General features: G+C 57.9%; 7 protein-coding genes across 7 annotated transcripts; 4 read left to right on the top strand and 3 right to left on the bottom strand.

Annotated features, from left to right (window-relative positions):
• Window positions 1–266: 266 nt before the first annotated feature.
• On the top strand, window positions 267–7,514 carry LppQ (Lipoprotein Q-related gene; the record flags this gene model as incomplete). The annotated part of the gene is made up of 1 exon (XM_001416304.1): window positions 267–7,514. The coding sequence occupies one exon, from the start codon at window positions 267–269 to the stop codon at window positions 7,512–7,514; it is 7,248 nt and encodes a 2,415-aa protein (XP_001416341.1).
• Window positions 7,515–8,039: 525 nt separating this feature from the next.
• CPD3501 (predicted protein) lies at window positions 8,040–11,681 on the top strand (the record flags this gene model as incomplete). The annotated part of the gene is made up of 1 exon (XM_001416303.1): window positions 8,040–11,681. The coding sequence occupies one exon, from the start codon at window positions 8,040–8,042 to the stop codon at window positions 11,679–11,681; it is 3,642 nt and encodes a 1,213-aa protein (XP_001416340.1).
• An 89-nt stretch (window positions 11,682–11,770) lies between these two features.
• On the bottom strand, window positions 11,771–13,710 carry NDA2 (NADH dehydrogenase, extrinsic). Its single transcript, XM_001416067.1, has one exon. The coding sequence runs from the start codon at window positions 13,640–13,642 to the stop codon at window positions 11,873–11,875; it is 1,770 nt and encodes a 589-aa protein (XP_001416104.1). The 5' UTR covers window positions 13,643–13,710; the 3' UTR covers window positions 11,771–11,872.
• Window positions 13,711–14,046: 336 nt separating this feature from the next.
• Window positions 14,047–16,083, top strand: OSTLU_14147 (predicted protein; the record flags this gene model as incomplete). Its single annotated transcript, XM_001416302.1, has 1 exon — window positions 14,047–16,083. The coding sequence occupies one exon, from the start codon at window positions 14,047–14,049 to the stop codon at window positions 16,081–16,083; it is 2,037 nt and encodes a 678-aa protein (XP_001416339.1).
• Window positions 16,084–16,169: 86 nt separating this feature from the next.
• On the bottom strand, window positions 16,170–17,608 carry OSTLU_29930 (predicted protein; the record flags this gene model as incomplete). Its single annotated transcript, XM_001416066.1, has 1 exon — window positions 16,170–17,608. Exon 1 carries the CDS (start codon window positions 17,544–17,546, stop codon window positions 16,170–16,172), a length of 1,377 nt encoding a protein of 458 aa, XP_001416103.1. The 5' UTR covers window positions 17,547–17,608.
• A 99-nt stretch (window positions 17,609–17,707) lies between these two features.
• Window positions 17,708–18,613, top strand: OSTLU_29929 (predicted protein; the record flags this gene model as incomplete). Its single annotated transcript, XM_001416301.1, has 1 exon — window positions 17,708–18,613. One exon carries the CDS (start codon window positions 17,708–17,710, stop codon window positions 18,611–18,613), a length of 906 nt encoding a protein of 301 aa, XP_001416338.1.
• Window positions 18,614–18,742: 129 nt separating this feature from the next.
• Window positions 18,743–19,333, bottom strand: OSTLU_86391 (predicted protein; the record flags this gene model as incomplete). The annotated part of the gene is made up of 1 exon (XM_001416065.1): window positions 18,743–19,333. The coding sequence occupies one exon, from the start codon at window positions 19,331–19,333 to the stop codon at window positions 18,743–18,745; it is 591 nt and encodes a 196-aa protein (XP_001416102.1).
• Between the last annotated feature and the right edge of the window lie 3,835 nt (window positions 19,334–23,168).

Here is a 23,168-nt window from a genome sequence, read left to right as displayed (position 1 = left end):
GACGGGGACGAACGACCGCGCGCGTCAAACGCGCGCGCGCGACGCCGACGACGATGCGGACGCGGACGCGGACGCGGCGAGGCGCGCGCGGCGAGGCGCGCGCGACGCGCGACGCGCGATCGCGGCGAGGCGCGGCGAGGCGCGCGGACGCGGGGTCGAACTCGAACGTCGCCGCGGGCCGCGCGAATTCGACGACGACGACGACGACGACGACGACGACGACGGCGGCGCGGGGCGGGATCGGACGGCGCGCGCGCGCGCGGACGATGGCGCGGATGATGGTGGAGGCGATGGTCGTCGTCGCGATCGGGTCGCGATGGATCGGCGTCGACGCGCAGGTCCTGTGCGCGCCCAACAACGCCACCATCTGTACGACGGGCGCGTTCACAGGGCAACATAATCGGGATTCAAGCTCGGGATGCAATATGTGCTCGACGATAAAGCACTGCTTAGCCCACGATGCGACCGGCGCTTCGTGTGGAACAGTGACTATAGGTGGCGTTACTTATGCCATTCCCCCTATAAGCTCGTGGGACGTGTCGAACGTCGTCAGTTTCAAGGGTGTCTTCGCGGATTCTGAATACGCCACTGATCAAAGTTTCGGTAATATTCCGTACAGAACAAACCAATTCAACGCCAACCTGGGCGGATGGACCATAAACACAGCGTCAAATGTGCAAGTGACAATGTGGGACATGTTCAGAGGCGCGAGTTCGTTCACCGGCGCGGGCATCGGCGCTTGGAACGTCACCAAAGTCACTGATTGCGAGGGTATGTTTGACAACGCCAGGTCGTTCAATGAAGATATCTCTAGTTGGAACACAAACGCGATCAATTGGTTCACTGATATGTTCAAAAACGCCGTGAATTTTGATCAAGATATCACAGGTTGGCCGCACGGTGGGACCAATAATGTCAACGATATGTTCGAGGGCGCGACCAAGTGGCTTGAGAAGTATCGCAGAAACGATTGGACGACGTTGAAGGCCGGACCAGCCTCTGCCTGGACGGGACCGTCGCCGTTTACGAGTAAAACGGCCTTGAAAACCGCGGTGGACAACTGTCTCGCCGCTTCGCCTTCTGGGGCGTGCAACTGCAAATTGCAGAGCGTAGACTGCGGAAGCGGCGAGGGCGCGCCGATACGTCTATGGCGCGTTGAACAACTTACGGACTTATCGGAGGTTTTTCGAGGTAAGACATCGTTTAACGCGGACATCTCGGCGTGGAATACGGCTCTTGTGACGAGGATGAACTTTATGTTTCAAGAAGCCGCGGCGTTCAATCAGGACATCTCTTCTTGGAACACGAACAACGTGCAGAAAATGAGGTACATGTTTTATAGAGCGTCTGCGTTCAATCAGAACATCGGAAGCTGGAACACGGAAAGCGTGCTCGACATGCAGGCTATTTTTGAAGAAGCTACCGCGTTCAATCAGAACATCGGAGCATGGAACACGCGGCGAGTGACGAACCTTGAATCAGCCTTTTATGGCGCGCGGAGTTTCAATTCGGATATCACGGCATGGAATACGGAGAAGGTCACGAACATGAGAAATATGTTACAAGGCGCGACCGCCTTCAATCAAAATATACAATCGTGGAACACGGCGAGAGTGACGAACATGAATTCGATGTTTAAACAGGCGACGAGTTTCAATCAGGACATCACCAAGTGGGACACCGGGGAAGTGACGGACATGGAGTACATGTTTGAAAGCGCGACCTCTTTCAATCAGCCCCTCAACACGTGGGACACGAGTAAAGTCACGGGCATGCATGCGATGTTTCAGGGCACCAACGCGCCTTTACTGAACCTGACCATCTGGAACACTGGTGAGGTTCGCAGCACGGCGTACATGTTTCAGGGCACTTCCTTCAACGGATCGATTGGCGGGTGGGACGTGTCCAAAGTTGAAGATTTTGAATACATGTTTGAGGGTAACCCTTCATTCAATCAAGATATTTCTTCGTGGGTCGTGACGTCTGCGGTTTCGATGACGCGCATGTTTCAAGGGGCGACGGCTTTCTTGCAAGACGGCATTCGTAACTGGTCCGTCCCCGCCGGCGCCGGCGTGACAAACATGTTCAGTTCCGCCACGGCTTGGTTGACGATGTACCGCCAGCCTGATTTCTCCGCATCGCGCGACGGTCCGCCTTCTGTTTGGGTTAGCCCAGGTCCGTTCACGTCCTTGAGTCAGCTGAAAGCCGCCGTGAGCAGTTGCTTGGCCGCTTCCTCTTCCGGGGCGTGCAATTGCGACAGTGCGCCGGTGGACTGTGGTCCTGCCGTGTACGACGATATTACGCAGTGGAACACCGCGCTCATCACCGATATGTCGGAATTGTTCAAGGATGCGCAATCGTTCAATGCGGACATCTCGGCGTGGAATACGGCTGCGGTGACGAAAATGGTTGGAATGTTCGCCGGCGCCAGCCGATTCAACAAGGCGATCGGAAGCTGGAGTACGGCGTTGGTGACGGACATGAGTCAAATGTTTTATAAAGCCAACTTTTTTACACAGAACGTCGGCACTTGGAACATGGTGAATGTGGGAAATATTTCGAGCATGTTTGAGATGGCATCCGACTTCCCAGGCGCCGGTATTGGTGCTTGGAACACGAGGAACGTCGTCGATATGGCCGGCACTTTCAAATTGGCGCTCAAGTTTAACGAGGACATCTCGGGCTGGAACACGGCGTCTGTGCTAGATATGAGCTCTATGTTCGAGAGCGCGTTTGATTTCAACCGTCCGGGACTCGGTTCGGCTGGCGGTTGGGTGACGAGTTCGGTGACGGACATGAGTTCTATGTTTTCGTCGGCGAAGGCGTTCGCACCGAGTGACTTGAGCGGCTTCGACGTGGTCAACGTGAAGAATATGCAGAACATGTTTGCGAGTGCAAATCTGTTCAACGGTGCTCTATCGACGTGGAATACGCGCGCGGTCACGAACATGGCTGGAATGTTCAGCGGCGCGTCCACGTTCAATCAACCCATATCGTCCTGGAATACTGCGTCGGTCGGAAGCTTTGAGGCAATGTTTTCGCAGGCATCGAGCTTCAGCCAACCGATTGGTTCGTGGAATACGGGCGCTGCAACGTCGATGAAGGAGATGTTCTACAACGCCACTGCATTCACAAGTTCGATCGATGACTGGGACACATCTAATGTCGTTGATATGACTGATATGTTTGCGTTTGCGTCAACGTTCAACTCCGTCCTTGCATCGTGGAGTACGACGAATTTGCAGAGGATGCGAGGCATGTTTCGAGGTGCGACGACGTTTACCAGTGATCTGACGAGTTGGAACACGAATACGGTGCAGGATATGTCGGAGGTTTTCGCAAACGCTACCGCGTTTGCCGGCGATATCGGTGTTTGGAACACAAGCTCTGTCACGACCATGGCAAACATGTTACAGGGGGCGGCTCTGTTCAACAGCGCCATCGGTGCTTGGGACACGTCCTCGGTGGTGAACATGTCCTACATGATGGCTGATAATGCGGCTTTCAATCAACCACTCTACTCGTGGGACACAAGTAATGTCGTCGATATGCAGTACATGCTATACCGTGCCACTACATTCGACCAGGACATCAATAATTGGGATACTTCTTCAGTGATCTCGATGGCGTCCATGTTTGAGGGCGCAGTCGCGTTCAACGGCGCCGGCACTGCGAACAGTGGTGTCGGCAGATGGAACACAGCAGCCGTGACGTCAATGAAAAGAATGTTCGCCTCTGCATCCGCTTTGAACCCGATTATCGATAGTGGTGATCGCTTTTGGGGTGCTTGGAACACTCTAGCCGTCAAGGATATGGAAGAAATGTTTCTCGGAGCATCCTTATTCAACGGTGGCGTCGGTAATTGGAATACAGGTTCAGTTACGAGCATGGCGCGAATGTTTAATCTCGCAACGAATTTTAACAATAACAATGTCTCTTCGCTGGCTTGGGACACGTCTTCCGTGGTTGATATGAATTCAATGTTTCAAGGAGCGTCTCTAATGGATTTATCCATCAACAGCTGGAACGTCAGGCAGGTGACAGACATGCGCAACATGTTTGCGCAAGTGACACCCTTCAAGAGCGACATCACCGTTTGGAATTCTACAGTTTCTTATGAGAATTCCACTGGAATGTTCGCCGATGTTGAGCATTGGCCCTTGATGTTCAAGCGATTCGACGAACTGCCCAACACCGACGGTCCTCCGAACGCTTACATCCAAGACTGCACAAACAACGAGGGTGTATACGCTTCTATCGATGATTTTTGTGTGCCACAGGGAGAATGTCCTTTTCCCATACGCTGCGTTGAAGGAAATGCTGGCTGCCGTGAAGGATCAACGGGTCTGCTTTGCCGAGCTTGTCTCGAAGGCTATTACAAGAGCGGCACGCAATGTTTAGAATGCCCAGAAAACTCGGCGGCGAGCGCCGGCGTCGCCGCCTTCTTCGTCGTTGTCGCAGGCCTCGTGGGCTTCAAAGCTGCGGAAGCTTTGGGTGCCGTTTCTACCAACATGATCAAAAAAGTGGTTGAGACTTTGCAATTCTTTTCCATCTCCTTTAGTGTGGAAATTAAATGGCCTCTCCCGGTTCTGAACTTTGCGGATTGGCTGAAGGCTTTCAACTTCAACATCGAGTTTTTGGCTCCGGAGTGCGCAGGTGCGAACATCAAATGGCCCACTCTCTTTTGGTCGGGTGCGCTCATAATTCCATGCGGCTTAGCTGTGGTGTTTTATCTTCGCGATCGCTACGCTGCATACTGTTACGAACACACTGTTTTGGCAATTCGCAGCGCTCACGACGGAGAAAAGACGATGTTCTGGATCGCTCGGCCTGGCATCTTTAGCTCGAAGGAGCGTCGAACATACGCGTCTGAGAGCGGTGATCGAGTGGTGAAAGAATTGCAGCGGCAATACAAGCTAAGGGCGACGCTTCGAGTATTTGGCTCGCTCTGTTTGACAATTCTGTATTTACCGATTGTCCGCCTGTGTCTCCAGGCGTTTGATTGCATAAAGTACGGCTCGAGCGAAGCCAGAGTGTTGGTCTACGACGTTGACGTCGATTGCGATTCACCAGAGCATATTCTCGCGACATCTGCGGCATGCGGGATCATACTCGCCATCGGTGTGGGGCTACCACTTTTCGTTATCAACAAAGTTCGTCGTATTCGAATCGATGGTAAATTGGACGATGCGCGAACCCTCGATAGCTGGGGTGCCCTATACGATATCTACAGACGCACTGAGTTGACGGAATCTGATAAGTTGGAAATCTCGGAGATTGTGAGGAACGTCTCGCGACAAGCGACTATACGCACACCAGTGCTATCGCGGTCTACGACTCTTGCGCAAGACGGCGATTCACACTCGCCTACCCCAAGCGGGGCTGAGCGAAAACCGACGCTTCAACGAACTTCAACTTTGGCGAGAGTCGAAATTGATAAATCTTTGTCCCAAAGTGTCAGTCTTCGTAAGCCCACATTTGAACGAACGTCGACTTTCAAGCTCGACTCGGAAACCGAAGAGCTCGCCGCCATAGTCGACGATGAGTTATTCGAGGAACAAAGCGGTCAAGCGACGGAAAAACCATCCTTCTTCGGTCGAATCCTCGAGAAAGCGAAGAGTCTAAAGAATCAGAAGAGTCGTCGCGAACGCCTTCCGGAACTTTCGATGAAAAAGAAACCATTGAAAAGAACGTTGACCCAGAAAGCTCGAGAGCGCGCCTCGAAAATGGCTTGGCTCGATCGTCTGGCATTGAATTACCTCGCAATTGAAATGATTCAAAAGCTTGGAGTGATTCTCGCGGGTTCTCCAAACATCGCCGAGGGCATCAGTATTTACGGCCTCGTGGCGGTGCACTGGATATCCGCTTTGTTCGTTTTGATTTGCCAGCCATGGCGTATTATCACCCTCGGTTTTGCTCAAAAGAAAATCCACAATGCGCTCAATAAGACTGAGTCGACCGCTGGTTTTTTGCAAGGTCTCATTCCCCTCCTCGGTATGATATTCGCGACAGACAGCTCGTTGACGGGCCTGTCCACAGCATTTCTGATGGGCATCATATGCGCTCTGTTGATGGTGCGCGTTGGTATGATTGTATCAGAAAGGCTTTCAGTGAGCAAGAAGGTCACGAAAAAGCTGAATTTTGAGAAAGAACCTGAGGAGAGCGCAAATTCTGTCCATCGAGAATTTATCGATCTCGCGAAGGCTGGAAAGATCGTTAGCATCTACGCGTTGAGAGCTCAAGTCGCCGTATCCAAACGCAAAGTTCGCGCGCGGCTCGAGGCTACACGTGAGGCCATGCTACGGAGAGTTCAACACATGAAGGACAAGGGTGACGAAGATCCCGCACAAATTCGTGCACTTCTGGAAATCGCGAATGAGGTGGCGCACATCGTCAACGTGTGTACCATTCAACCTGTGCCGGCGGACCGCGACGTTGAACAACAAATTGAAAGCGCCGCCAACTTACTGACGACTTTGATTGAAGCCGCCGAGGTAGAGTTTGTACGCCGGACGAATGCAAACGAGTCAACCGCCGGCGCTTTACACTTACTGCTGCGAATTCATGCATTCGATCGCGCTGCTAAGCAGTTGGATGACGATATGTTGGAGTACGCTCGCGGTGAGCGAGTAACGGAACTCATCTCTTTAGGTCAAGAGGCAGTGGCTCTCGAAGATGAGCAAAGAACGCTTCCCGAACACTTCGGCACGGATGAACTGAACGCATCAATTCTCTGCACCCAGGCCGATACCTTCACTATTCAACTCGCGCAGGTAGTTTCTGTTGACGACGTCGGCAGGGTGCTCGTCGTCTTGAACGCCTTCGACGACATCATCGTCAAGCACGAAACTTGGCGGGACGCATGCATCGAGCTCTTCAGACATCCAGAAAGCGAGTCTCTCGTTGGTGATAATGTCGAAGCGAACAGGCTTTTGCTCGACGAAACCATCGATGCTCTGAAAAATCATGACACCTACTTACAAAACTGCGTGGTGCTGCGCGCCGTGGAATGGAAGCCCCTATTTAAAAACTTTGGCGACGTCAAGTTCATGCAGGTTCTCGAGACGATGACGGAGCGTATAATCAAGTCTATTCGATCGGACGAAGAAGACACGTCACTTGAACAACATTTACAGAGCGAAGTGACCGATTTCGTTGACTGGTGCGTCCGCGCGTCTCAGAGCATCGCCGAAAGTGGCTTCAGCGTTCGCTGTCAGGAGTGCGCGCAAGCCGCGCACGACAATCTCAAGATTTTGGCAGAAAAGAAGTCAAAAACACTCGAAAAGCGCGCACAAAAGCAAGCGAAAAAGCGTACGAAGAAACCAGGCTTCTTTGGTGGTCTTTTCGGCGGCGGCAACCGTCAAGAAATCGATACGAGCCTCGTCGAAGCCGTCGACGTCGTCGACGTCGACGTCCAAGCGCCCGTCATCGAAGCGCCCGTCATCGAAGCGCCCGACGAAGGCGTCGACGTCCAAGTCGACGTCGCGCCATCCGACACGAGCGACGTCGCATAGACGCGCGCGGTCTCAATCTTTAATTGAATTCATCCGCAATCACCCCTCGCGCCTTCGCCCTCGCGCGCGCGGCGGGGGAACCAAAAGCTCGCTCGCCCGCCACCTCCCTCACACCCACGCGCGTCCCCGCGCCGCGATGGCCCTCGACCTCGCGCGAGAATTCGTCGTTCCCGACGCCTTCGCCGACCTCTGCGTCGACGCCGACGACGACGACGCCCGCGCGCGCGACGGACGACGACGCATCGTCATCGCGCGCGACGCCAGCCTCGACGTCGCGTCGTGCGATCCGTCCGAACGCGCCGACGCGGTCGATGACGTCGTCCGCATCCTGTGCGATGGCGAAGCCGAGACGTTGGTGAACGATTTGAACGCGTTCGGGGGGGCGTACGCGCTGTGCAGGTGCGCGGAGCGAAGGAATACGATGCGACGCGTGGGCCGTTTTCAACGAACTTTGATTCCGGGGCGAGCGAAGCGCGCCCGCGCGAGCGCGCGACGAAACGATGAGGGCGCGGTCGGAGACTGACGATGGTGCGCGAACGCAGAGATTTCATCGAGTTGACGCCGATCGAACGCATGCGCTTGATCGATGCGTTGTGTTCGAATTTGAGCGTGTTGAGCGCGAGCGTGACGGCGGCGGTGGTGAGCGGCGCGAGCGCGGATGAGGCGCACGCGGAGACGATGTTTGGGTATCGACAGGCGTTGAAGGCGTACGCAACGTTTATATTCCACGTGTGCGAGGTGTGCGAAAAAGAATCGAAGGAGTGCGCCGCGATGGCGTGCGCGCAAAAGCCCGCGCCTGGCGCCAAGGGGAAGAAGAAGCAGACGAATAAGGCAAAGTTGGCGGAGTGGGCGTGGGACGAACAGCGTGAGCGCATCGTGCACGTCATGGCTGGTGCCTTGGACATCGATTTGTGGCAGGTATTCCGTCCGAAGCAGCCCGAGGAGGACTTCTTGAGGTTGTTTGTGCGTCTCGGGTCGATGTTGCTCGAAAATCCCGCGGCGTTGAAGAGCAAAGTGACGAAGCGCGCGGCGTTTGAAATGATGGGCTCTTGTGCGCTCAAGTGGGGCCAGCTCGAGCAAGTAACCACAGCGTTGATTCATCTACTGAACAAGTGCGAGCATTTGTCCGGCCCAATCGCGGAACTCGCGAGCGCGGCGGCTGATAGATTTGAAAACGCGCACCTCGCGGCGGCACTTATTCGCGAGGTTGGGCGCGTCGATCCTCATGATTACAAGCTGCAGCAAGCCAGCGACGCTGTCGGCGTGCGTTGTGTCGGTGCTTTCCTCAGTGAAATCGCAGAACGTATGCCAAAGACGACGATGACGAACATGTCCGTGCTCATGCCTCATTTGGATGGCGAAGCGTACTCTTTGCGTTCTGCGATAGTCTCTGTATTGGGACACCTCTTGATTTCGCAGAAGGATGTCGTTGCGGTGAGCGATCATCACGACAACAGCACTGCGCCACTTCTACGCACGAAACAAGGGTTCTTAGATCTACTCGTCGAGCGTGTACACGATACGAGTGCGTTTACGCGAGCACGAGTATTGAACACGTGGGCGACCATGGCTGAAGCCAAGGCGATTCCGTTGTCGCACTGGCTCGTCGTCACGGACCTCGCAATCGGGCGACTGCACGACAAGGGCGCACTCGTGCGCAAGGCGGCTATGGGTCTACTTGCATCGCTTTTGGGGTTCAACCCTTTCGCTCCGCAACTTCCGAGCGCGACGTTTGCTGAATCGTTGAAGGATTACGAAGCCAAGCTCGCGTCGATGACTCCGCCCGAAGAAGAAACGCCCGAGGAGAGCGCCGAAGGCAAAGAATCGAACACCGAGGACGGATCGCAGGAACCTCCGAAACAACAAGAAGGCGATGCGAACGCCGCAATCCATCTCAATGGCGGTCTCGAAGCAGTTCGCACCATGGTTGCGGCGCTGAAAACCGCCCTCGGGTTCACGGTGCAACTCTCTGGCACGGTGGCAAACTTGAGCAATCTCCTCACTTCCTCTGTCGCCTCCGACGTCACCGAAGCTATTGGCTTACTCGTTCGCATGCGTCAATTTAATGTCGATGGTTCTACCGAAGGTGTTCGACGATTGCTCGGCCTCATCTTCTCTCGCGATCAAGCCATCAAAGACGCCGTTGTCGAAGCTGTGGATGTGTTGTATCTTTCGAACGCCGAGAGCCCGATGCTCGCAGCAGCGGGCTTGAGCGAACTCGCTGCCACAGCCGCACTAGGTGAACTAGCGTCGCTTGAAGATGTCCTGAAGGCGCTCGTCTTATCGGGTCGATTGCCGCCGACTGGCGCGGTGATGAAGACTTTGTGGTCAAATGTATCGAGTGATGAATGTTCGAATAACCGCAAGGCCGCGGCGCTTAATGTACTCACGATGTGCGCTCGTACGAGTCCTGAAATCGTGCGGGGACATCTCGGAACTGTGTGCGCCGCGATCGAGGCTGCGCTATCGGGCGAAAAGAAATCTCCAACACTGTGCCGAGCCGCGTGCTGCGCGCTCACGGTGGTCCGAGGAAAGGATGGCGAGCCTTTGGAGCTCAGCCACCCGGTATTCGCTGAGCTTGCCAAGGTGCTTCATCCGGCCGCTCCGCTCGCGGGTCGCGCGTGGTTTCCATCCGCCGAACAAGCGATTTCGGCTCTCTATTCGCTCCATCCCGACCCTGAGCATGCGTCTTCGGAAGTCATCAAGGCGTTCGCCGTTGCTACGTTCAATGGCAACTCTATGGACAAAATACCTACTGCTGTGTTGGCACGGTTCTTGTTCGTTCTCGGCGAGGTTTCACTGAAACACTTGGTACACATCGAAAAGCTCGCGCGCTCCGTTCGTCAAGCCAGAGTCGTTCGTGACCGCGAGGCGGCCGAGGCAAAGGAAAAAGGTGACTCGGGTGACAACGATCTCGCCGCCGCCATGGGCGAAGGTGCCGTCGCAGAGGATCTCTTGTTAGACGCCACTCGAGAAAAGGCCGAAGCTGAGCTTCTCGCCACGAAAAAGGGCGCTGCGCGTGGGCTCGTCGCCATATATGCTCCATTTGTCGTGCAGCTTTGCTCTCACCCAGCAGTGGTGCAAGGGCCCGAACTTTTGCGCGGCGCTGCGCTCGCCGCGCTTACGCGCTTCATGGTTTTGGACGCCAAATTCTGCGAGGATCATCTCAAATTGATCTTTACTCGTCTCAAAGTCGAGTCCGACAAGGGTACTCGCTCCGCGCTTCTTGTCGCCCTTGGTGATCTGGCGTTCCGATTCCCCAACGCCGTCGAGCCGTGGACTGAACACTTGTACGGTATCAAGGAATGGGGCAACTCGTTGCACGACACCGACGCAAGCGTTCGACAACACGCCATCACGATGTTGTCCCATTTGGTTTTGAACGATATGATGAAAGTCAAGGGTCATATCAGCGAGATGGCTCGATGTCTGGAGGATGTCGACCCCCGAGTCGCCGGCGTGGCAAAGCTGTTCTTCCACGAACTCTCTCAGAAGCACGGTAATCCGATTTACAACTTGCTGACAGATTTATTGTCTAGGCTGTCCTCCGACGAAGATATTTCTCCGGACGCTTTCAAGCGCATCATGACTCGTCTCGTCGGGTTCATTGACAAGGAGCGTCAGGCTGAAGCAATATGCGAAAAGATGTGCGCGAGATTTGCCGAGGCGTGTTTGGCTGAAACACCGAAACCTGCGCGCGATATCGCCTTTTGCATCTCGCAACTCAACCTCAGCGAGCGTGCTTTCAAGAAGTTCACAGAGAGTTGGAAGCAGTACGATGCTGCCTTGTATGATCACGAAGTACATGCGTGCTTCATCGCGATGTGTCACAAGCAGAAGCGCGCGGCAAAGCCCGAAGCAAAACAGTTTGTGGAGGCTTTCGAGACTAGGCTTAACGACGCGCACGTCGAACGAGCGGCAGCATACAACGTGTCGGCGCGAGCTGAGGGTAAAGAAGAGACTGTTGTTGCAGAAATTAAGAAAGAGGAAGAAGAACCTAGCGAGGAAAAACCTCAAACAGTGGACAACGACGAGGAAATTCCATCGGAAATTGTCCGAACAGACAGCAAGACTTCCGATGAGCAAGAAAACGTTGCGCCCGATTTACCCAAGGTTGCGACGCCACCGACAAGTCCGCCGCGACGATCGCGCCGTGCGGCCGCATGAGACATTTATGTCGTTGGCTACAGTAATAAGAAACCAAACATCTTTTCCAACCATCTTTCTAAAAAAACAAGTTAGCGGCGAGCGACGCGTGAAGTACGATGAGATTTCATTTCAACACGAGTACAGTATGATGCTGTAGTGAGCGGCTTAAATCACTTCGCTTAAATGCTATTGATGCGAAGCTTGACTGTTTAGTTGATGCGCGAAATGTCGCGACCAAAGATCTTGGTTCTGATCATGTCGGCGGCGACGAGAAGAACGTTGCGCGGGGAAACCTGGGAAACTGTCTCAAACGATTTCCAAATCAAACCGGCAGCAAAGCCCTTTACGATGGCGAAACCGGGAATATCAGCGACAGCCGCGTCCTTGCCGATGTACGCGAGCGAACCTTTGTGCACGTAATCGAATCGCGCGTCACCTTGTTTGATTTTATCCTCATCCCCCGCGCAAGTGTTGAAATACTGAGCAAGGTACTGGCCCTCTTGCTTAGCTACCTGCGCCGTCGCCGGCAAAGCGCGAAGGCCTTTGTCAACGTCTTCGAGCATGACACGGAACTCGGGGAAAGACATACGATCACTACCACCCGTGAACGTAGTGAAAACATCATCCACGCGGTTGTAAATTTCTTCCAAGTGCGGAAACTCGTCGAAGCCGTACTTCAACGCCTTCTTCACGCCGTCCTTGCTGAGATCGATTTCGCAGTCACCTTCTGGGGTGCATCGCGCCGCTTCTCGATAGAGTTCTTCCGCTTTGGCGAGCGAGCGCGGACGTTCGATCGTGGCGCAATCGCCCAAGGCAAAAATCGTCCCGTCGCTTCCCTTGACTCGAAGATTCTTATCGGTGAGTAACGAACGCTTGTTTTCTTGTTGGGGTAAAGACTCGATCAGCTTTTCGCAGAACGGGTTGAGCTTGATACCCGTGCACCAAACTGCGAGCCCGAACGGAACTTCGCGCACGTTCGAACCATCACGATCAGAGATGACGACGGCGCCGTCCTTGACCTCCTTAACGGCGGCGCCGAGCAGGCACTTGATGTTGGCCCGTTGAAAGAAATCCGTCGCGTACTCTGCGATCCGCCTGTCGTACGCCGACAAAATCTTTTCTTGTAAATCGATGATTTCGATGCTCACGTCTTCGAGCAACCGACGAGGGAATGTCTTCGCCACATCTTGGTACACGTAGTCGTACAGCTCCGCGGCGAGCTCGACGCCGGTGGGCCCGGCGCCGATGACAACGAAACGCAACAACTGCTGGATGCGCTCTTTCGGCACCCCCGGAAGCGTGGCACATTCAAATCTTTCGTTAACCTCGCGTCGAAACCGCGCCGCGTCGTTGATCTCTTTGAAAAACATGCAATTTTCCTGCACCCCCGGCACGCCAAACGTGTTCGGCACCGCCCCCACCGCCGTGACCAAGTAATCGTACTCCAAGTCAAACTCCTTCCACGCCTGGCTCTTAGCCAGATCCTCCTCATCTTGAAACGTATGATCGCTCCCTCGGCACCGCACGGTTCGCTTCGCCACGTCCACGCTCAGCGCGTTCGCCTCAAAGTACCTGTACCCCTTGCTCGAGATGGGGCGTCGAATCGGCTCCACGATCGACCGATCCTCCACCGCCCCCGTCGCCGCTCCCGGCAACAACGGCGTGTACAAAAAATAATTCCTCGGCGACACCAGCGTGACGTCGTACGGCCCGCTCGCGTCGAGGCTCTTCACGAACGAAATCGCCCCCCATCCGCTCCCCAGCACCACCACCCGTCGCTTCCCCGCCGCCGCCGCCGTCACCCGCGCCTCGCCGACGTCGTCCGCGATCACCGCCTCCGTCATCACGCCCCGCCGCGCGCCCGTCGTCGCCGGCGCCGTCACCGCGGCGCGCGAGCGTCTCGGCACGAGCGACGCCGTCTTACATCGCACCGCGACGCTCAGCGCGCGCGCGCACGCCTGCACGGACGCGAACGGCATCGCGAGCGCGACGAATTCGAGTCGCGCGTCGCGCGTCGCCGTGCGCGTCGCGCGCGCGCGTCGGCGTGCGACGCCGCGGCGTGCTTTGCCGCGGCGCGGGAGCCCCCCTCGTGAAAAACCCGCGTGTGCGAGGGTGCCGCGCGCATCGTTTATGCGCCATCGTTTATTCGCCATCGCGTCGTACTATGCGCGCTGTTTCGTCCATCTGCGATCGCGCGGACGGCGTCGCGCGCGCGTTCGGACACTCGAAGCGCGCGCGACGTCGATCGACGATCGCGCGTCGATCGACGCGCGATCGATCGACGTCGCGCGTCCGCGATCGATCGATCGCGCGTCGGCCATCGCGCCGCCGGCGCGCGTCCGCGCGCGCGGCGTCGCGCGGCGGCATCGCGCGACGGCGCGCGATGGACGACGCCGCGCGCGAGGACGCGCTGGAGAAGCGACGCGCCAAGTCTGGGTACGACGGCAGCGTGCAGGGATGCGACGGGCGGCGGTACCGCGTCGACGAGGACGCGGTGGCGTACTACGACGAGATTCAGCGCGCGCTGGACGCGTGCGAACGACGGGCGCGCGAGACGGCGCGCGAGGACGAGGAGGAAGCGCGCGCGATCGAGGAGGAAGCGCGCGCGATCGGGTCGAACGCGCTGGAGGGATGCGAGGGGCAGGAGTGCGCGCTGAGCATGGACGCGCGGTGCTCGCGGACGCTCGAGGCGTGCGCGACGCGAGCGACGCGAGAGGCGGTCGAGGGGTTCATGAAACGGTGCGGGGAGGTGACGGAAGCGAACGGTGGGGGGTATTACGTCATGGCGAAGTCGTTGTTCGGGTCGAGGGTGCTGGAGAGCGCGATGGGGGTGATGATGGAGAAGCACCTGAGGACGGAGGGCGCGAACGAGGCGGACGAGGCGAGGACGGATGCGTTTCGGAGGGATGTGTTGGAACCCATGGGACGCGCGTTGGTGGAGAACGCGGTGGATGTGGCGTTCGATAAGCGCGCGAGCCCCGTGGCGCGGAAATTTTTAGCTTTACTCGCGGGAAGGGCGGATTTGAACGCGAGCGGCGGCGGCGGCGGCGGCGCGCGAAGCGACGGTAAGAGTCTGGCGGATAAGCTGCGTGGAGGGACGTCCGCGGCGGGGAAATTTTCTAGTTCACACAACGCGTCGTATAGATTCAATGAGGAGCTGAGGAAGTTCTCTGACGCCATGTTGGCCGCCATCGAGGAGGAGTTGTGGAATTTGGTCGAGGACACGTGCGGGAGCGCGTTGTTGCAAGCCACGCTCAAAGCGCACGAAGGCGATGGCGAGGCGTTGAATTGGATCATACCCGGCTTACTCGGCTGCGCGCCCGCCGAAGGCACGACCGAAGGCGAACTTCTCGCGGACGCCCAGGAGTGGGATATCAAGAATGTGATGCAGTCGCGCGCCGGATCGCACTTGATGGAAGCCATCCTGGGTGTCGCGCCGAAAGGTTTGTTCAACGAAATATATCGACGTTTTTTCCGTGACAAGATGATTTCTACCGCGAAACATCCAGTGTCCAACTTTGTGCTTCAGGCGTTATTGGCGGCGACGAAGGATCCCGAACACGTCTCGAGCACGCTCGGCGAGCTCTCGCAAGTGTTCGGGACTTTGCTTCACGAAAAGCGTTCGGGCGTCGTAGCCGCAACGTTGGCCGCGTGCGCGCGATTGAAAGTGGCCGAAAAGGACAGCGCCAAGGCGCTCGCGCGAGGCCTGACGCTCAAGATGGAGGCTCGAAAGGAAGGTCGTTCGCAGCTCGCGCCGGCGCTGTTTTGGCTCGACACGCCGAATTACGGTCGATGCTCGGTACTCGGGAGCGCGATGTTTCAGACGCTGTTCAAGTTCAACGCCGATTGCGTGCCCATGTTTTCTGAAAGTTTGGTGTCCATGACCGACGTCGAGGTCTTCAAGGTGTGCCAGGACAGCGCCGGATCGCGAGCGATAGAGGCGTTTTTGGCGTCGCCGTCGCAAAAGCAAAACTTGAAGAAGGAATTCATCGCCAAGCTCAACGGTCGATGGGCACAGCTCGGGCTGTCGCCCGTTGGTTCGCATGTACTCGAAGCGTGCTATCGAGAAGCCGACGCGCGAGGTAAGGAGCTCATATTAAGCGGGCTTGCCGGACAAGAAGGGCCGCTCAACGCGACGAGACACGGCCCGATTCTCATGCGACGTCTCGGCGTCACGCAATTTAAAGCCGCACCAGATCAATGGAAGAGTAAGCAAAAGACTGCAGAGACGATGATGAGTGAGTTTGAGAAGGAGTTCGGCGCGGATGAGCCGACGAAGAGCAAGAGCTCGAAGCGCAAGGATCCACCGGTCAAGGAGACAGTCATCGAGAAGAAGGTGAAGAAGGAAAAAACCGAGAAGAAGGCGAAGAAAGAGAAGAAGGACAAGAAGGACAAGAAGGACAAGAAGGACAAGAAATAGCTGGGTTATCAATAGCTGATATAATAGAAATCAAATGTGGTAATGAACGTGAAATCAAATGTGGTAATGAACGTGAGTGTCATGCGTTAATCTTCGCTGAACGCGTCAGACATGTCCTTCGTGGTCATTTGCGCCTTGGACGCCGCGGCCGCAGCGGCGATGGCTTCGGGGTCGTAAAGAGTGGGCAGGTTTCCTTGAACGAGCTCAGTCAAATCTCCAGCGTCGATCAAGTTGCATTGTGCGTGCTGAAGCATCAAGTGATCCACGAGCGTGAGCGCGACCATGGCTTCCACCATCGGCACCGCGCGCGGGACCACGCACGGGTCGTGTCGACCGCGAGCCTTGAGCTCCGTCTCCACCCCATCGCGGTTCACCGTATTTTGCGCCTGTGTGATCGTCGACGTCGGTTTGAACGCAATCTTCATCTCGATCATCTCCCCGTTGGAGATGCCACCCTGGATACCGCCGGAGCGGTTCGTGCGCGTACGCAAACCCTTTTCGCTATCCATGAAAAACTCGTCGTTGTGCTCGCTACCCTTTTGCAACGTGCCGTCGAAACCGCTACCGATTTCGAAACCTTTCGTCGCCGGTAAGCTCAACATCGCCTTAGCCAAATCGGCTTCGAGCTTGTCGAACGCGGGCGCACCCAAGCCTCGCGGTGGGTTGCGCACGACGCACGTCACCACGCCCCCGCACGAGTCCCCCTTCACCCGAACCTCATCGATCGCATCGATCATCTTTTGCGCGCAACTCTCGTCCGGGCACCGCACGATGTTTGACTCAACGTCATCCATCGTCATAGTCTCGTGGTTCACCGCGGTGGTTTTCACGTCGCGCACCGCGCTCACGTACGCCAAAATTTCCGTCCCCGCCACCTCCTTGAGCACCTTCTTCGCGATCGCACCGGCCGCGACGCGTCCGATAGTTTCTCTAGCACTGCTTCGTCCACCACCGGCGATCGCTCGGACGCCGTATTTCATATCATACGTCGCATCCGCGTGCGACGGTCGATACGCCACCGCGATTTCTCCGTAGTCTTGGCTTCGCTGGTCTTTATTCCTCACCAGCACCGCCACGGGCGTGCCCAGCGTGACGCCATCGAGCCCGACCCCGCTCAGTATCTCGCACGAGTCCTCTTCGTTTCGCGGGGTCGTGATTCGGCTCTGTCCCGGGCGTCGCCGGTCGAGCTCGAACTGCAGCTCCTCGCGCGTGACGCGCAGTCGCGGCGGCACCCCATCCACGACGCACCCAACGCCGCCACCGTGCGATTCCCCGAACGTGGTGACGCGGAATATCCGTCCAAACGTGCTTCCCGCGCGCGGGATCGTTCGAGCGCCTCGACGCGCGTCGCCGGCGTCGGGACACCGCGCGGGGCGCGTCCGCCCGGTCGCCGTTCGAGTCGACTTCGTCGTCGATCGCGCCGCGCGCGCGCTCGGTTTCGACGTCGCGCGCGCGGTGCGCATCGCGCGCGATGTGTTCTCGGCGTTCGGGCGCGGTTTCGAGCGTCGCGCGCGCGCGTGTGCGGCGCGCGCGAATCTCCGATCCTCGTCGAGGGTTTCGTTCGTTTGGATCAAACGCGCCGCCGCACACGCGCGCGCGTCGCGCGTCCGAGCGCGCGCGGGCGATGCGCGCGATTCGCTCGACGACGCCCGCGCGCGGTCGAGCGGCGCGCGACGCGCGCGCGCGATGCGAACGCGCGTCGAAGGTTTCGATCGCGGTGAAGTTGAACCGTCGCGACTTTGTCCGCGCCGTCGTCGTTTTCGAGTCGCTCCGGTCGCCGCGCGCCGACGCGAGCGACGCGACGGCGTCGGGAAACTTGGCGTCGACGGTCGCGGTCGACGGACGGGCGTACGCGTCGCTGCGAGAGGCGCTGGCGAACGCGCGGAGTGGGTCGACGGTGACGCTGGCCGCCGCGAGCGCGCACGAGGGAACGTTCGCGGCGAACGTCGATGGACTCACGATCGACGTCGCGGACGGTGGCCGGGCGACGTTGAGTCACTTTACGTCGAATCCGTACGAGAGCGTGCTGGAGATTCGCGGTCGAGGGGTGGTGGTGAAGAATTTGGACGTCGCGCACGGGTCGAAATCCGTGGCGAACAATTACGGCGTCTTCGCGGTGGAGGGCTCGAGCGCGACGTTTGAGTCGTGCGCGGTGAAATCGACGACTGGTTCGGGATTTGCGGTGGAGGGTGGGGAAGTCACGCTCGTCGATTGCGTCGCGAGCGGGTGCGCGTCGCACGGATTCGTCGGTTTGGGGGACTCGACCGGTTTGCCGGGAAGCGGTCGAGCAACGTTGGAGCGGTGCACGTTCGATGGTAACAACGCCAACGGGGCGTTGATCCGCGGAGGGGTCGTCGTGCACATGCGGCACTGTACGTTGAACGGTAACAAGCGTTACGGCGTGGAGTTGATCGATTGCGAGGGCGAAATAGAGTCGAGCGAGCTTCGTAACAATGCGAAAGGCTCCATCAACGCGACAAACGGTGCGGAAACATACGTCGTGGTCTCGAACGACGTGAGCGTGCTGTAGCGCACGAGAAGTGAGCGCGCTCTAGAGCGCGAAACGTTGTATCAGTTGTATCCTAGCGCTAATTTCTATTGCATTGTGAGCTATCAATTCGCATTCGCGTTTGCGCGATTCGTGACGGCGGCGGACCACTCACTTAATCCCCGGTATCCATGTTCGCACGCGTTTGGCGTACGCATCGTACTCTGAAAACATATTCCTTAAATGCCGCTCCTCGTATGTGATCCTACGTTTAAAATACACCCACGTCACGACGGCAAACGCCGCCACGCTCGCCACGTTTCCGAGGACCAACTGCGTCCCGAGCGCCCATATGAACCATCCGAGGTAGCCCGGATGCCGCGCGTACGCGTACGCCCCCTCGGTCACCAGCACGTGCGTCGCCCGTCGTCGCGTCTGAATCAAGTGCGTGAACGCCGCCCCTGCGGTGCACATCGCTGACTTGCGCAGCCATTCGCCGAAGACGCACATGAACGCGCCGAGGTAAAACGTCCCACGAACCAGTGACGCCTTACGCTCGGGCATCAGCGCGCTCGACGCGGCGAATTCAATCACTCCACACGTCATCGCCGCGGCGTAGGGCCTGGAAAGCAGGAACGAGCGCGTGCTGACGTCTTGGGGGTTGAAGCGCAGGGCGAATGCGAACTCACTCAGGTGAAAGTGCGCGAGGAACGCGGCGAAAAGACGAAGTGCGGCACCCGTCGTGGGCGTCGGAAGCGACATTATCGCAAAAGACGTCATCCTGTCGCGAGATTGGCGCGGTGTCGACGCCGTGCGGTCGACGGCGCGACGACGAGTGCGGCTCGACGGCGTCGACGGTCGCGTTTGCTACGTTTCTATGACAATTGTCATCTATAATGGCTACGGGTGCTGCTAACTAATGGCTAATTTACAAGCTCATGAACTCTGATTTGAGCACCCACGCGCTGGCGGCGCCTTGGCGAGAGCTCGCGGTGTTGCGCTCCAAGTCGGCGGCGAGCTTCAAGAGTTTGCGAAACAGCGCGTGCTGGTGACTCTGGATGCGGTCCTGGAAGGCGTCTATGACGAAGTTTGTCGGTGCTCGTCCGCCTCGAGATTTGAGAAGTAAGATAATGTCGCGCATGAGCTCGTTAGCTTGAGTTTCGTCGAGCTCTGCACTGTCCAAATCGGCTTCGACTGCTCGAGCTGTTTCTTCTCGTCGAGCGGCTATACGGTCAAGGAGTGCGCGAGAGCCCACGGCGGGAGCGTCCGTAGCTAACGCGCAGGGTGCCGTGCTCGTGCGACCGAAACGTCCGAGCGGGCGTGCTGTGGTGTTGGCGGACACCCCAGTCCGCGCGCCACCAACGGCGCCGCGATTGCCCGTCCACGTCGGTACATGAACGGCCAAACCCGCGCGAGCTGTTTGCGTAGACAAGCGAAGCGCCTCGGCCGCGCGACGCGCGACGCGATCCGCCTCAGCATTATGTGACATACGGTCGACACCTGCGGCGTTCATGATCTTGTCGTGATTCATCGCGACTTGAATGTTTCCCGAATCGAACAAACCGCGCAAAATTTGCGAATCGCCAGCGCCGCCGTCACCGCTCGCTGTTGACGCGGTCTCGCGCGCGGTTTCCACACGAACTCGGTTACTTTGTCGAGTAGGACGCGTTCTAGATTTCGGTGGCGGTGCCTCGTTGTCGTCTGGGTCCCACGCGTCGCGCTCTATTTCGCCATCCTCGGACGTTGCCTTCGTTTCGTCTTCGTCCTCGACGTCGCCGCGTAAGATCTGACCCTCGACTTCGGAGAACAGCTCCACGGTTTCAATCGTCGCCTTATCGTGCGCGTCTCCGCCTCCGGCGGCGACTTCGTCAAAGGTGAATAGATCAGCCATGTCGCGCGCTTTGAAAAAGCGTCGCTGCTTGGGATCTTTGAGCACTTTACTCGTCAAAAATTCCTTGTAAATTTGCCTGTGATACACCTTTTCTTCGATCGTCCCCGCGGTGATGAGTCTATAAATCGTGACTTCTTTCTTCTGACCAATACGCCACGCGCGTTCGCGCGCTTGCGCATCCGTAGAAGGGTTCCAGTCGGGATCGTACAACAACACGCGATTCGCCCCGGTGAGATTTACGCCCAAACCGCCGACTTTGGTGGTGAGCAAAAACACAAACACGCCTCTGTCGTCGTCGTTGAAGTCATCGATGAGAGACATGCGCGAAGCGATAGACGTGTTTCCATCCATTCGGCGGTAATTGTACCCAGCAGACGCCACTGCGCTCTCCAAGATATCGAGCATCTGCTGCGTCTGGCTGAACACGAGGCATCGGTGACCTTGCTCGCGCCAAAGTGAAAGCACCTTGAGCGTCACCTGAAGCTTACCACTGCGCACAGAGTCGCCGTAGCCTTCGTTCGCGGCTTGCGTTCGACGCTCGAGCAAGTCTGGATGATTGACGATTTTGCGCAAGACATCGATGCCCCCCAAGGCTTCGCGCGAGCCATCTAATATTTCCTCCACCTCGCGACTGGCCAAGTACGCTCGGTACGCTTCTCGTTGCTCGCAAGTCATCGGACAGAACAAAACTTGCTCAGTTTTGTCCGGTAACTTTACGTCTACGTCACATTTCATGCGTCGAAGTAGATACGGCGCGATAAGATCTTTTAGAGTCACCGCGCAGCGATACGCCGTCGTGACTTGCTGATTACTCGCGTTCGTGTAACCGCCGATTTGAATCGGTACCGAGAATTGCGCTTGAAACACGGGAAGCGTGCCCAGCTTTCCAGGGAACACGAAGTCAAACAATGACCAAAGTTCTGACAGGCGGTTTTGAATCGGCGCACCGCTCATGATGATGCGATGGACGGTTTGAAGCTGCTTGGCGACGATGGTCACGTCGGCGTCTGGATTGCGAATTTTGTGTCCTTCGTCCAAGACGGCGTATCCCCAGCGCACGGCGCAAATTCGATCGCGAAACATTCGCATGTGCTCGTATGTAGTGAGTAAAACTCCGTCACCGTCGGAAATGCACTCGTTAAACAATCGCTCTCGCGCGCGTTTCTTCCCGCCCGCCTCGCTGGAGATGGCTGAATCGTGCAAAATTGTCGTCTTCAATTTAGGCGCCCAGATTCGAAGCTCTCGACGCCACTGCCGCAACATCGTCGCCGGGCAAACGATGATCGAGGGCGAGTACATGCGCGAATGATGTAAAGCGGCTAAAAACGACGCCACTTGTACCGTCTTACCGAGTCCCATCTCGTCTCCAATGATGCCTCCGGCGCGTTGGCAGTGCAATTCCCACAACCACTTCAGGCACGTCTTTTGGTGTGGTAACAACCTTTCGTACGTATCGCCCGGGATCGATAATCCGCCCGCAAACTCGACGTCCTCTAATGGTTCTTCATCTTCGTCTTCGTCTTCGTCTTCGTCATCTTCCGCCGCTCGGTCCTCGTCGCTGTCGTGAAATCCGTTACGCCGCGAGCGCTTTGCGACGCCCGTCGCGTCTTCGTCGTTCTCGCGCATCTTTGCCCGCCACTCTGCACGCTTCGCTGCCATCTTCTGCTTCGTCGCCGCGCTCGTCGCGTTTCTCATCGCGCGGCTCGCAAACGGCCGCGCGTTCGGCTCTAACCGCGGAGTTTCCTCCACGGTCAACGTCTTCGCTCGACTCCTCGAATCTCGCCACGCCTTGGTCGCCGCGGCGGCTTTAGTCGCCGTCTCCTTCTCCTTCACCACGCGTTCGAATCCATCGAGCCTATCGAACGGCGTCAAAACTCCAATCCTGATCAACCGCTCGCGCTCCGTCTCCGTCGCCGCGGCTTTCGCCGCCGCGGGCTCGTCGAAGAGCTCGTCGAAAAAGTCGTCGTCCGGCTTCGGCCGCGCCGCCGATGTCCTCGCCCGCCCGTTCGTCGCGCGCCCGTCTCCCTCCGTCCCGCGCGTCGTCGCCGTCGTCGACGCGACCCTTCCTCTCGCGCCTCCCTCTCCCTCCGCCGTCCCTCCGTCGTCCTCGATCGCCCGCGCCGCGCGTTCCGCCGCGCGCGCCGCCGCCGCCTGCGCCTCCATCTTCCCTCGCAGTCCCTCCAACCGTTTCTTCCCCACCGCCGCGCGCAGCGCGTCCCGCGCTTCGTCGCACTCCTCCAGCGCGCGCTCGACCGCCTCGTACTCCGCCCGCGTCGCCTCGGCGTCGCGCTCGAGCCTCGCGCGCAGGCGCCGCGCGTCGTCGACGTCCGCGTCGACGTCCGCATCGTTCGCGTCGTCCTCGCGCGCCGCGCGCGCCGCGCGCGCGAGCACGCGACGACGGACGGCGTCGACGTCGTCCGCGGCGACGCCGAGCGCGGCGTCGCGCGCCATCGAGCGGCGCGCGTCGCCGCGGCGACGGACGACGCGAACGATGCGGACGCGCGCGGTGCGAGACGCACGCGACACACGGATCGTTTCGACCCCCGACCCCCGATCGCGTCGAGTCGGGACCCGTCGTCTCGTCCGAGGCCGCTCGATCCGTATTCGAGCGACCCATTCGCCTAGATGGAAGCACGACGACCAATAAAAACGCGATCGCCACCCCGGGCCGCCTCGGCACCTCGACGCGGGTCGCGCGCGCGCGCG

Source organism: Ostreococcus lucimarinus, chromosome 2 (genome assembly GCF_000092065.1).
Source record: "Ostreococcus lucimarinus CCE9901 chromosome 2, complete sequence".
Lineage (NCBI taxonomy): Eukaryota > Viridiplantae > Chlorophyta > Mamiellophyceae > Mamiellales > Bathycoccaceae > Ostreococcus > Ostreococcus sp. 'lucimarinus'.
Note: the sequence above shows the minus strand (reverse complement) of the source record. Positions and strands in the feature narration are given on the sequence as shown.

Excerpts from the sequence above, each read along its gene's own strand:
- NDA2 (XM_001416067.1), bottom strand. The coding sequence starts at position 13,642 with ATGCCGTTCGCGTCCGTGCAGGCGTGCGCGCGCGCGCTGAGCGTCGCG.